Source organism: Girardinichthys multiradiatus, chromosome 7 (genome assembly GCF_021462225.1).
Source record: "Girardinichthys multiradiatus isolate DD_20200921_A chromosome 7, DD_fGirMul_XY1, whole genome shotgun sequence".
Classification (NCBI taxonomy): domain Eukaryota; kingdom Metazoa; phylum Chordata; class Actinopteri; order Cyprinodontiformes; family Goodeidae; genus Girardinichthys; species Girardinichthys multiradiatus.
This window is the reverse complement of record NC_061800.1, coordinates 25,034,869-25,049,592: the sequence shown is the minus strand read 5'-3', so window position 1 is coordinate 25,049,592 and position 14,724 is coordinate 25,034,869. Positions and strand designations below refer to the sequence as shown.

Below are 14,724 nucleotides of genomic sequence, written 5' to 3'. Positions count from 1 at the left end.
AGCAAGTAGGTAAAGATAGATACAATGAGGCATTCGAAGGGACTTTGTTTTAGGATGGCTAGGTTTGGACAAGTAGATGAGATGTAGGTGGGGGGGGGGGGGGGGGGGGGGGGGGGGGGGGGTTGCTAGAAAACCAACTCACAGCCAGATGCCAAATATTGATCCTAAAGTCAATGAATACCAGACAATGATCAGGAGGATTGTTTTCAGAAAGTGCTGAACAGTGAACAAGTTGAAAAGAAGAAAACCACTGGGAACCTTGTAAAGAGTTTCCAGGAATACATAAATAATAAGAATCAAAGTGTTCTTACATCAGGGGAGAGGTAGATGCCAAAATTGTCAGAGCAATTACTATACCCATGTTAGAGAAACTTACATCCAGTGCCTTGGCCTCTTTGATACCCAGAAATATAGGTACGGGTCTTAGTTTTCATAGATCATTTGCTTTTAATTATGCATTTGAACTGTTCTTTTTCATTGTAATCATTGTACAACATGTACATTCAGCAATTCATGTTTAAAGTTATTGAGTATTTTCTCTAATCTACATACTAAAATATAATAAATATATACAGATATCCCACTAATATGTGGATTAATGCCTTAAACCAAAGATGCAGAGAAGCTACATGCTTTCTATAGCCATAAACAAAGGCCTAGTAGACGATCACAATAAAAATGAGCTAGGACAAAACTTGCAGGGGTATAACACCTCAACCGCTCTCAGAGCCTCGGCGGGTCCATTCTGGGCACTCAGCACACTGAGAACCTATGGACTTGTGCAGAAGAAGAACTCTACTTCTTCTTCTGATGTTTTTAGGAAATTTAACAACTCTGCACATGTCAAAGTGCTTTTATACTGCATCAAACATGGTGCATTTGATTTGATTTTGCATATATCGGATTTATTTTTATTTTCAATCCGAAAATACTTAAATCTGATCAAGAATTATAGAATCTACTGTCCAAGAAAGAAGTCCTTGCTCCAAGTGGCATCCAAGAAAGGTATAACCAGACAAAGATTGACCGACTTGCCTAACAACAAGAGGTATGTTTGGAGGAGTCAAGGTGAGGCGTGTTTGGAATGATGAAAAAGTAGGACTACCACCCCCCAAAAAAAACAATAGCTAGATTTTGACCCCGTTTAGATTAGAGAAAATCCACAATACAGTTAAAATTGTGTCCAAAATTCTTAAAAATTGCATATCCTGTATGTTGTAGTCATTCCCTTCTGCAAAAAGAATGGTTAAATAATTAAAAATAAATAATCAAAAGCCCAAAGTAAATATAACATTCATGACAATGATGAGTGTATGTCAATTTCTTAAATAAATGGTATAATCATCATTTCCAATTATATTTTCTTTGTAACTTAATTGGAATTTTATTTTTGGCTTTTTTTAACATGGCATTCTTTGCATAAACTGAATAAAATAGAAAAAGATAATAGACTGTAAGCAAGCTTCTATTTTTGTCACAGTAATCATGAAGCAAGGAGCACTGTACAGGGGGGCAACAGTGGTCAAAAGCAGGATGACTACTACTGCAAAATGTGTTAATACCTGCGCTATTTAAAAGAAATAAAACAAAGTTCCGTCTTAGTAACTGCAGGTTCAAATTTAATTGGGCAGTAGCTGACAAGACCAAGTAGCTCAAAGTACAAGCAAGGATTTAACTTAAATGAGTCTGACAAACAATTTTTTTATGGCTGTGCATGCAGTATTATTTCTAAACCAATTTATACATAAGCACAACTGTGCAACAGCGATGTTAAGAAACTGCACAAACTCTGTAGAAGCTTCAGTAACACTGTCCTTTATATGCACTTTTATTTCCATTCTTATTTCGAAACATTTGTCAGCTATTAAAGGGAAAGCTTTTGTGCCTTTTTACTTAAAACTTATAAAGTAGGTTACATTTCAATGAAAGATCCCTATAAAGCTATACTGAGCTTTATATGAAGCAATTCCATTAAACAAGGTGCTATGCTGACACCTAAAACCCCTTCTATATACTGCCTGTTTGTGAGATCAACATTTAAAAAAGTTATCAGCAAAACACAGTTAGGCTTAAGCTCTCCTATAGGCAAAAAGCAGAATAAGCTCAAAGTTTGAGTCACAAACAGGATTAGAGTTTAGAAATATTTTACTTATATTTATAGTTCTTATGGTTTTAAAAAATAGCAACCCTGAAAACATAATGCCTCCCCTTGTTAAAGAAACATAAAAATTGGTATATACATTATGATTTCCAGGCTGAAAGATTTAATAGTTTAGATTCAAAGTTAAAAACAGAAATTCAGTCATGAAAAATAACAATTACTGAACATTGACGTCAATAAAGTCATTGACATCATTAAGGCAATCATGCAACTGGCCTTTTCTTACAGCGAGCTTTGGAGATTTTCTGTTGCCTCCCTTCCCATTTTCCTCACAATCTGAGATGGCAAGATACATTTGTGTCCCTCCTCAGCCTTATTTCCTCATCAGTTCCAGTGGCTTCAGATATTTTAATTATGGCTCTGACTATAAACCTAGGAAAATGTTGGCAAGCAGCTATTTTTTTGAAGCCACTTCCTGACTAATTAGAATCAAAACACACCTGCCTCACTTAAATGCCATGTTGTCCTGTCTTTTCCACTTTGAAGAGCGGCTAAGAGAAATGGCCTGCCGTAAAATGTTACATTTATACACCATGGAAACAAGAAGTTATGAATTTATTATTAAAAGCTCTATGCATTAACAATACTTTAGGTACAGAGGTTTGTAAAAGTATTCATACCTGTTATGTTACAACTACAAATGTTAATGGATTTTATTGCAATTTTTTTAAAGACCCCTCACAAAGTAGATGAAAATTAGAAGATGCTTTCACATTTATTTTAGCGATAAAATTCTATAAAACATGGCAGGAAGTATGGTGGTGGCAGCACGCTGTGGGGATGCTTTTTGTCAGCAAGCCCAGGGGAGATGGATGCAACTAAATACAGGGCAAACCTTGAAGAAAACTTGTTTGACTCTGCATAAACACACTTGGCAATGGAGCTCATGTTCACCTTGCAGCAGGACAACAACCTTAAATGTGCAATCAGAGATCCAACCAGATGGTTTAGATGAAAGCATATTTGTGTATTAGAATGGCCCAGTCAAAAGTTCAGACCTAAGTTCTATTTTTTATCTATGGCAAGACTGGAAAATTGATGTTCACAGCATTGTTCCTATAAGTAGGTTAGGGGTTCATATTTCTTCCACTTCACAATTATGAACGAATTTGTGTTGGCCCGCCTATAAAATCCAAATAAAATATATTAAAGTTTCTAATTCTAACATGACAGGTCAAAAAGTGTGCTGTGCATTTCATTTTTAGGAATTCATTTGCTGCCACTAATTTTGGTGTGGGTGATTTTGGTGTTTCCAAACGTTTATCTTTGAAATTATGTTACTGCAATAAAAGACACATTTATTATCATTTTTACTCATCTCTACTAGGGGTTCCAATAAATTTGCAGGGTGCTGTGTGTATAAATTGCAGGACGCAATGTTTCTTGCAGCTTTCAGACAGAACAGCCGCTGAAAAGAGCCCATCATGAGGCCACTTTGGCATTCATAAACATGATTGATGACACAAGGATGTAGACGGCGCTTGAGAAATCCCCTCTGCCATGGGAAAATTGATGACTGTTTGGGGTTTTTTTTGTCCCCCTGATGGTACCTCCCATGCTGAGACAGATTCACATTACATTTCAGAGCCGAACAGAGGCAAAAGCATTGCGCAGACATATATAAACACAAAAACTCAACCTCAAGTTGTATCATCTGCAGTTTCATGGCAAATATTTTGATATTTGTTGAGTGAAATGGAACAACATAGACATGCCACAAACCTATTGAAACTTGTGATCCCTTTAGGGAGCCCCAGATCTATTTCCACACATGCGTGACTGACAGGAAGGTCAAAATAATTTCACAATACATCATCACTGCAGTGAAGCATGGTGGAGAGGCAAACCTGACCATGCTCACAGAAAGTCTCTGCTGTTATTGCCCTTTTGAATGCTTTTCATTGACCGGGACAAACCTGCGCATATCTGACTCCTCATCAGGGGTCGTTTGGCTTCTGTATGCAAAAGATCACCTAAAATATCTGCAGTTATTTCTGTCCTACTTCTTGTACTTACAGGCAGTAAACAGAGATGGACATCAAATATTAGCGCTGAAAAAAAAAGCCCCACTGAATCCAGCAGACTGCTGTGTGACTCACTTTCCATATCGAGTCTCAGACATTGGGTAATCCTCTCAGAGGAAACTGAGACAGCAGGAATAAGACCGAGCATATATTGGATCTTTAACAAGTGCTGTGAAAAAGTAGACTGATGAGGCGGAAGATTAATTTGTCACACCCAATCTAAAAAGTTAAAGTTAGAGCATGACTTACAAACAGGTTTTTTATTGCAATCCGCAAGTTTATCAGGATGTACCTGCTGATAGCTTTCAGCCATGGTCAGCAGGCAAAAGAATGGCCTCAGGCTTGTCAAATTACCTTCTCATTGGATCATAACACAGTCTCCATGCTGTCATGCCATCTGACCTGGTTCTAATCACAACGAAGCAAAGCTGGGATGGTAAGGTTAGCCTTTTTAGCCCTAGGAATATGTTAAAGAGGCCAGTTTAACGTTATGGATTTTGAATGGACTGGTATAAGATTGTTCTTATTTAATAAACTTTAATCAAACATGACCTTTTTCTTTTCTTTTAAAATAGAAAAGCAAACACTCTTCCTACATTGCATAGATTATATACAATATCAGAATATTACAGTTATTAATTGTTTAAGTTTTCAATTTATTATTTTGATACATAGTTTTAACCAAGAAATATAAATGCACATCGCTATACATTATAATCTAATTTAAAAGTATTTTTTCAGTAATTGAATTCAATAAGGGAAACTCTACATATACACAGATTTACTACCAAGATATACAGTCATATTAATTAAATTAGAATATGCGTTCCAATGAGGCCCATTAGTCAGATTAAAGTAGCTTTTGAAAATAACATCCTTTAAGCAGATATTAAACCTGCTTTTTATTAAGCCTACATTTCTCTATTAAAAATGTTTTTCTTTATTGGTCTGATGTAGTTTTCTAATCCTAAATGTCATGTTTTAATTAGCTGTAAGCAGGAAAATCATTATAAATAAAGGCTTTTAAACAGTCTTTGTGTAATTAATCTCTGTAATGTGAAGTTACTGAACTAAAGAAACATTTCATAATATTAAAATTTATTGAATATGACTGTATGTCATAGTGATCATTTCTGGTAAATGTGATCACGACTTTCAGCTAATAAAAACCCAAAGTTCGATTTCTCTGAAAATTTGAATATTAAGGAGTTAAGTAAGCCCAGGTTACTTTAACAGCATTTCTTTTTTTTCTTGTTTTTATCTTGTCTCCATTGTTAGATCTGGTGCCTTTCATCTTCACATTTTCTGTCCAGTCAAGCACAGTGGTACCATGATCACTTAATAATGTACCAGTGATACTTTTGGGAGTGTGGGCAGGTCTTAGGTCCTGCTGAAAAATGAAAGCATCTCCATAAAGCTTGTCAGCAGAGGGAAGCATCAAGTGCTCCAAAATGTCCTGGTAGATAGCTGTGCTGACTTTTGACTTAATAAAACACAGTGGACAAAACAGTTGTGGAAACTTCACACTGGACCTCAAACATCTAGGACTCTGTGCCCCTCTACTCTTCCTGAAGACCTTGATTTCCAAATGAAAATAAAAATGTAGTTGCACCTGAAAATATGACTTTAGACCATTAGGTAAGATGCTTCTGATATTAGCTTAATACAAGGAATGCAAAACTTTTAACCAATGTCTATTTTGCAGTAGGGTTGAAAACGCAATTATAATCAGTTATTGTTAGCCAAAAATTAACATGGTAAAAAAAGAAATAAAGATCTAATGAATAAATAATGAAAATCTGCCTTATATAACTTGATGGGTAATGTTTCAGCCTAATTGCATGTCCCACAAAGTAATAGGATTGAAACACTTTTCATATTGAAAGCTGATGCTCAAAGCTATTACAAGAGATTTCAAGGAATCAAACCATGAAAGTTAATCACTCTACTACACAGCATGTAGATAAAATGAGTCATTTGTAGACGAGGACCCGTGATATCAGAGGTTTCTCTCGTAATTTCTCTCCTATCATCGGTGAGCTTAAAGAGTGTGGGGGCAGCTGTAAGACGAACAGAAACACTAGGCAGGAGGCTTGTAGAGTCAGTCTTCACTGAGACCCCCGAGGACCGACTAACATACAAGTACTGTAATATGAACTCCAAGGTAATGTTGTCACTTAAGCTGTTCACCCTCTGCCACACACACGCTCCTGTGCTACCCCTTAAACAGCTCCTTAACACATTGCAAGCCTCCTCCATAACCTTGTCACAATTGTTACATAATTACTTTTATTGCTGTTTTAGGGCTAGTAGTAATCACTTTGCATGACTGTTCACATTATGCACCAATGACAGATTTCTATCAGTTTTACACATTGGCTTTAAAGAGTAGATATTTGGAGTTCTAAACTGCATCTCTCCATGTGTCCCTTTTTTCTCTGGTATTATAACACCTAAGTAAAGGTTTATCACTGCCAGCAGTTTATCTGATAAAGGTGATGTATCAGAGCTTTTACAAGTTTTACCATAGACATACAGCCACCTTTTTTGCAACATTATATTACATTTTGCAAATGCATAAAAGGGACAAATACCCTTTATATTTGGCGAGTTCTCCTATGACTTGATGACTAAACTAAAATTTAAGTGTTTAGCCATAATGATCATTGTTACAATTTGAGAAAAAAGGCGGACGCTCTGAATATTGAGGACACCATCCCAAATGTGAGGTATGTGGGAGGCAGCTTCATGTTGTGGGTGTGTATTGCTGCACGGGGGACGGGTGCACTATTAATTTGAAGCAAAATCTCAACATCAGTCAGGAAAAAAACATTTGAGACACAAATAAATCTTTCAAAAGAGCAACGAGACAAAATATATCGCCAAATTAGTTACAAAGGGACAACCGGCATAAGCTGAAGAACATGGACGTCTGCTTGAGGTGTTGAATTAAAATACAGTCACACGTGTGCCTCCATTCAACTTAAATGTTTTAAAATAACCTTTCAGAAGCTTTGAAAGCCATAAAATAGTTAGGTGGGTTTCCCCAAATTGTTTAAAGACATGGTAACCTTGGTGTATTGAAACTTCTGACAGTATAACATAATAAAACTGTCCCATTATAATAACTCTCTCCCATTATTCTGGCATTCAGCAAAAGGAAATTATTTTGGTAACATTAAGACAAATTTGGAAAAGTTTGATTTACTGCCAGACAGACAAAAATTTATGTATTTAAATACAGTGTATGTAAACATCTGGTGTTTACGGCAATTGGTATATACTGTATTTATATATTGTCCGATATATATTATCTGATATTTTGTAGATATTTAGTGTAGATTAGGGTTGAATTCAACCCACACACAAAAGCGGGCACACTTTAGTTGTAACCTCATTCTTACATAACCTCCTAAATAAGTTATCAATAGCTCATGCACCTTGTTCAGATCTGCTATTAACATGCATTCTGTCTTATTCAGATATAGGTAGACAGACCAAGAAGCAACCATTCATATCCGGCATTAAAATCTGCCCCCAGCAATCAGATCTCTGTAACCTGGTTTACTGGACTGTCAGCTGAACAATAGACACGAGGTCTGCTGTGTTTCTGTAAAATCAGTACATTTAATCACTTGAACTACATTATTATTCAGACATTTATCGGGTTTGGTTTTTTGCTATAAAACTCTGAATAAATATTGTGTGATTTTACAGAGGTCAGTGTCAGCACAAAGACACTAATGATAGAAGAACAGACCGCTAACCTCCTGCTGCCAGCTGTGCAAATCACCTATAATGCAATCAGAGTGCTGCATTAAAACATGCAACATGCTGCCATAGAGCCGATATTCTTGTTAGGTGATTGATTTATGACATTGTATGTACAATAAAATATTTTATACTACCATAATGAGCAGAATCACCGCCAACAACGATCCAGGCAAAGTTGAGGCCTCAGAATGTTTTTTATTTGTTTTTTTTGTTGTTTTTTTTTTTTTTATTGTGAGATATCTAGGTAATAACTCTGCTGCTTGAAGCAAGTCACATTAGGTCAGTAGGTGGTCCTTCAGACCTACATAGGGCAGATTTAGGTCAGACTGCCAAACTAATGCAGATTTCAAAAATATATAAATAAACAACACAATAACACATAACGATCGGCTGGGTATGGGCAGATGTTTCTGGCAGATGTAAACAGGATGCATGAGTGCCTGATGAAGTTATAAAATCTGTAAGCAAAGTTAAAACAATAAGGAAGACATATTATAAGCCCACAACATGCCACCTTCCTGTCCCGACTCCCCATGTAGACATCCCTGTCCAATGAAAAAGCAGTGGCAAAGATGAAAGAATTGGCTATTTGGCATTTACAAGTTTCCACCCAAGATCAGCATCTCCAACTTAACAGTTATCACACTACTGAAATAGTTACCCATCTTACTGTTATATGGATCAAAGGATGCTCATTTGGGATAGAACACCCTTTACTTGTTGTACATCTGGAGCTCAGTTCTCAAGAGGCCCTTTCTTTCTTGTCTAACTCTTATTTAAAGAGTGAACAGCAAGGGTTAGCCTCCAAAATGGTCACTAGAATCTTGTTTCTACTACAGGTGAGAAAGATTCATTGCAACTCACACCTAAACAGACTGAATCATCCGCCCTAAGAAACAAAGGTATCCAGCACTCTCACTGCCTGCAGCATCCACTTGAATTGTGGAATATTTTGCAAAGTTTCCACTGTATTTTCACTGATTTGCAGTTAGTAAGAGAGCTGCAGCCATGTTATAAAACAAAAACTTATTTAGATTCCCTTCCTTTAAACTTTCTCTCCATGCCTGAATATTTGTTTGACCCACAACCTTACCTTCCTATGAGGACGCTATTATTTCCAAAGCAGAGTGACGCACAGGTTGAGTCAATCTGAACCATCTCTGAGATGAATCAGTGTGGGACCAGAAGTCTTTCTAATATTTACATTTTTTGTTTGTCAACCAAAGGAGTATAAGCTCCTAAAGAAATTTGCCTGTTAGCATGATGAGATCAGGTTTTTGAAAAGTCAAAAAAAGAAAATGGGCAAGCAAACAATGCTTGCTCCACCATTTTTTAAATAAAGAAATACTTGTTCCACTTATTCACAATGCACAAATTTATACCTCAAATTATATCTATAACTTAAAGTGATATATCTGCTACATTTTGAATTCAATTAGAAATTAGGTCATCCTATTAAATTAATAAATGGAATGACTGTGGAACTGGTTTGTTTGCCTTCTTATACCTGCTGCATGCTTGCAATTGTCAGTCAGTCATTTTCTACGGCTTATTCCATAGTGGGTCGCGGGGGAGCTGGTGCCTATCTCCAGCAATCTATGGGCGAGAGGCAGGGTACACCCTGGACAGGTCGCCAGTCCATCACAGGGCAACACACAAACAACCAGGCACACACTCATACAACTAAGGGCAATTTAGAGTGACCAATTAACCTAACCTAATTTTAAGAGGCTAATTTACTTACTAACTAACTTACTTACTTTAGTCAATATTTGATATAGAATCTACACTGTTTAAATAAGGGAGTCACAAGGTAAAAGCCTGCAGGGGATGCTCATTGCTGGATGATTTTTGCTGAGTTGATGGATACGTGTTGTCTCTGTGGAACACTTTTAAACTTATATCTCGTTAAAAGATCACATGAAAAGTGTCCAGGATGCCATTATTTACACATTACAAAAAGAAACAGAGATACATTTATCACTCATTTCAGAGATTAGCTATGATGTCAGCAGCACAGATCCAACGGATTTAATCAGTTGGTTATTCAGCCAATCTCTGAACAGGTGTGCCTGTTATCAAATATGCAGCCTTTAACGTGTGCCAGATTTCCTGCTTTATAGAAAGAATCACTGACGATGGAGCATTATACTAATGACATGTGACAACTCGGCTGGGGCAGTATGGGAAAAAAAGCCTTTTGAGCTCATGAACATTAAAAATGTTCCCATTGATTTATGTAGTGTTGCAGTAAACATAGTTTTAAAGTTAAAACTTTTAGATGTATTATTATTGAAATTCTGTAACAATGTGCACATCATATGCCCATCTGCTCCTAATAAAAGTAATAATGTAATAATTAAATAAAATGAAATAACTTCAACTCTATAGTTTGCATGCGGTGCAAATGTTAAGAAAAAGGAACATCTGCACCCTTGCATGAGATGAGAAAATTACAGTGCGCAATGACACACAAATATATATATATATTATATATATATATATATATATATATATATATATATATATTTATATACACAGAATAAGTGTGAGTTGTTATATGTTCTTTGTTATGTCTTTTGTTATGTCTTTTTTTTTTTTAGGTCTGACCTACTGATTCTGACTGAGTGATTGCAAAAAATGGGCTGTAGGTTCTTTGATGGTGGTAGTCATTTTGAATCTGAAAATGAAAGAATTACAAGATCATCCAATTTTATGCATCAAAGGATATGTTACTAAGCTTTATCTGAAGTTTCATTAAACTAAAAAAAGCGCATCAAAGTACATGCTGTTGGCTGATATATTTATAGACTGAAAATGGTAGGTCTTGGTTTGATGCATTAATTGAATAAAGGAAAAATAAATTCTGAGTTTTCAATGATTTTGACCAACAGCCAATTAAGAGAAAACTGGGTGATACCAATCTCTAACTGACTGACTGATAATTTATAATAATAATAAATTATTGATAATAATATGCTATAGTTATAATCATTATTATTATTGTTATTAGTACCATTGTAATTGTCAGGAATGAAACAACTAGTAGTTTCAATGGTTACCATGATAACTGTTCAGCAAGTCAGTATACTGGTTTTGACATGAAATTACCATTAAAACAGTACATCATTGCCATGATTACCATGATTTTAAAAACAGTTATTATTTTTTTTATTTCTATTAACACAGTTGTCAGACAATTTGCCTCAGACACAAAAGGAAATGAAAGTAGAGATATTTCAACGCCCAAAGACTCGTAAATGGCTGTATTTTGGATCTTGCGAGGAAAGCATCGTACGTTTTTTCTTCACTCCATACAAACGGGAACAACATGAGTTGTCCTTTGTTTCAGCAGCCAATATGTGCCTAGAAGCTAATGCAAAGAAAGTTAACTTTTATGCGCTTTTCAAAATTTTCTTGTTTGTCTCTTTAACTCGTTAATAGCTTTTCCGGTTGTCCTAGACCATCAGGATTATATCCAAGGTCTGCTTTTGTCAGACAAGACAGACAGATTGAGTCTCTATGCCCGCAAGTGTTTGATGGGCATCCGTTGTGTTAAATGTGTCGAGACACAACTTCTTTACAATAAGACCCTTAAAAAAAAAGATAATGGGCTTCTATTTTCAAATAACCATATTTTAGAACCTTTTAAAATGCCTTACAAAATCTTCCCTGCTTTTATAAAAGACAATCTGCATGCTGAGTAGATTATGCATCTGGACTGTAGACTGTAATTCATTCATGAAATCATTTATTAAAAGGGACACTGTCAAATTTGTTAATCACCGTTTGTAAAAAGCGCAGAAGAAATTATTGTAATGCTGGGTGAACAATAGGTACGAAAAAAATGTGGCCATTACACATATACAGTTTAATATGTATATCAGTTGTTGTTTGTAAATATTTCCAACAATGTAAATATCGCTTTTGCACAAATCTCTCTTGTGGTGGTCCCATTTTTACTTCTTTGCCATTACTATCACCATCTTAAGAAATATATATGCTAATTTGCAAATCTAGTGGTTATCCCTTGTTTCCCCCCCCCCCTCATCCTATTTTATGCAGGTAACATTACTGACATACAGGATGTCATTTTCAAGACCTTATATTTAAAGAAAACAGAAATATAGTGATACAGAATACATGTTGGGTGTGACTGTAAGTCAATATGAGCAGTATGAGACTGGGTAAAGTAATGAAAAATACCAATATGAATAATAATAGTGAATATTATTTTAGGTTAATTGGTCACTCTAAATTGCCCTTAGGTGTATGAATGAGTGTGTGCATGGTTGTTTGTGTGTTGCCCTGCGATGGACTGGCGATCTGTCCAGGGTGTACCCTGCCTCTCGCCCATAGACTGCTGGAGATAGGCACCAGCTTCCCCGCGACCCACTATGGAATAAGCGGTAGAAAATGACTGACTGATGATTATTTTTTTAATAATAATAATAATAATAGCATCTGTTCTGCACAAATGCAGAGTAGGCTTGATCGGGGTTAGTTGTCAGACTTTTTAAGCTTGCATTAATTGTTTGTCAATGAAACATCCCACAATAACCATCCTTAACAAAATCAAAGCTTAGGTTTGTTGGCTCAAAATGGGCATCCTTACTTTTTTGCAAATAATTGTAACAAAGAGTAATTAACCAAAGATACTTTGACACATTGAGACAATCAACCCCAGAGCAGAGTTAGTTGTCACAAGGTCACAAGGGTTGGTTGTCCCAAACAATCCTTGAGGTTTCAGTAAAAAAAAAGGGATTTTTTTTAAGCATATGGAACTTTTTTTCCACAAAAAGGCATAAATAACTTTAAATATAGATAGAAGCTAATGCACTTTGCCATTAAAGCATTAAATTTAACTAATGATCATTTCTGTAAATTGTTATGTACTTGAGCAATAAAATTGATAAAATTTTGAAAATGAATATTGCTTTAATAATGTATAGAGCCACAACAGATTCCCCATTCCATGACTAATTCAAACTAATTTGTACATGCACGAGACAACCAACCCCAACTGACTTCTTGACAAACATTTTAAGACAGCTACCACAACCTATTACCTTCAACTTTTTAATAAGTAGCTAATTTCTAAATTCTTAACACAGAAACATAAAAAATGGCTCTAACTTGTAAAAGTGGAAAAAAACAACAAAAAAAACCTGACCACAAAGATGTGTGTGGTCAACACAGTGATCATTGCAGAATGGAGAGACTGTCAGGACAAGTATGTGAATTTTACAGCGCTCTATAGTAATGTGACAACCAACCCTTGTATTCCCTAGTTCTTCTGGCTCCACTCCTATGGGATAATACTCATATTTGTCATATTTCTTAATAAACATGATGAGGTTGGACACAGTAACCCTAATACACAATTCTTTATAAAAAGAATAATTCTTAGTAATAATAGTAAGGTAAACGTATATATCTTTTTTTTTTTTTTGACAATGCAAATGCTTTCAGTTTAGGATAAGTGCATTGAACATATAATTGAACCCATGGTAGCAGCTGTATTTAATCTTGGTATTTAATTTTCACCAGACAGACGCTGACTGCAGCAGAGTTGGCCACTCTTTTCCACCTGGTTTATTCACAGAGAGACCTCTGTTGGACACACACACAGATCTTAAAATATCACTGAATGTGAGGAGACTGTGGTCACATTCGAACTGTTGGCAAGATCGTAATATGAATAAACAACAAACAAATCTTCTCATTTTAATGAATAAACCAGCCAGATCTATAGCTACCTCACCGGTGCAAGATGCATGAAGGCTTCTCCAGGTCTTGATCAATTTCCAGTTAATTAAAGCACTTTAGGCAGTCTTGGAGATCCCTCACAGGGAGAACTTTGAGTGACAGGTGGTTGATGTGCTGTATGAGTGATCAGCATGGTGAAATGCAGTCAAAGGCTCCAAAATCGTAGCCCGTTTTAAAACTGGACAACATTAATCCTGATGGTTGGAAATAATTTACTTTTAAGCAATCTTGAACTGTCGGAAAGGTTGCGCAGACTTACCTGGGATCTCCTGGTGAGGAACATGTGCGAAGGCAAAGCCCCTCTCTTGGCAAGCCTCCCTCACCTCGCTGCAGTTCCGTGCCTTCAAATCTGCTCCTGCTGCGACTGACAGCACAGAAAATGTGCAAATGATAGTCTCTAGTCTCAGCATTGTTCACTTCTGTAAAGATCCTTCAGTGATTAAAGGTTCCTAGCCGCAAAAAACTCCCCCTCCTGCAGCAGATCCGCAGGTACTTAATGACTACTCATGTATATTGTTTGGAGCTCAACTAGTATGGATGTCTATCGACACATTTCCCTGACGAACGCGAGAGATCCAAACGCAGCCAAGTATAAGGTTGCGCAGAGAAGAGGACTGTGGAGGTGCCACATGAAAGCAAGAGGGTGGCTCAACTTGGTCCAGCGAAAGGAGCCCTCTGGACGCTGCGCTGAAGTGGAAATGTTGTGTGCTGGGAAGCGCTCTGCGTTCGGATCAGGCGGACCGGCAGAGCGGAGCAGGAGACAAAATGTGGAGTGGAATCAAGCCTCATCCATTTCAGCTCAGCGTGGGCTGAATAGGCACAGATTTTGATAAATATGCTGGCACCCCAAGTAAACATGGGTAAAAAGCCTTAAAATAAATGTAGCTTTTATAGCAGGATCATAAATTCATTTAGACATTTTTAAATATCCAACATTTATTCAAACATTTGAGTGGGAGAGCATCCTATTTTAGAAATAATTGTTTTTATTGGATT

General features: G+C 36.3%; 1 protein-coding gene across 2 annotated transcripts in view; it reads right to left on the bottom strand.

Annotated features, from left to right (window-relative positions):
- The window catches only part of LOC124871935 (glypican-6-like), a 120,562-nt gene extending 106,117 nt beyond the window's left edge, over nucleotides 1-14,445 (bottom strand). The window contains exon 1 of one of the 2 annotated variants that reach the window (XM_047371568.1): nucleotides 13,988-14,445. In XM_047371568.1, the coding sequence (XP_047227524.1) occupies nucleotides 13,988-14,138 (151 nt within the window). In that variant the 5' untranslated portion in view covers nucleotides 14,139-14,445. The remainder of the gene's footprint in view (nucleotides 1-13,987) is intronic. The other variant, XM_047371569.1, reaches the window with a different exon arrangement.
- Nucleotides 14,446-14,724: the final 279 nt, after the last annotated feature.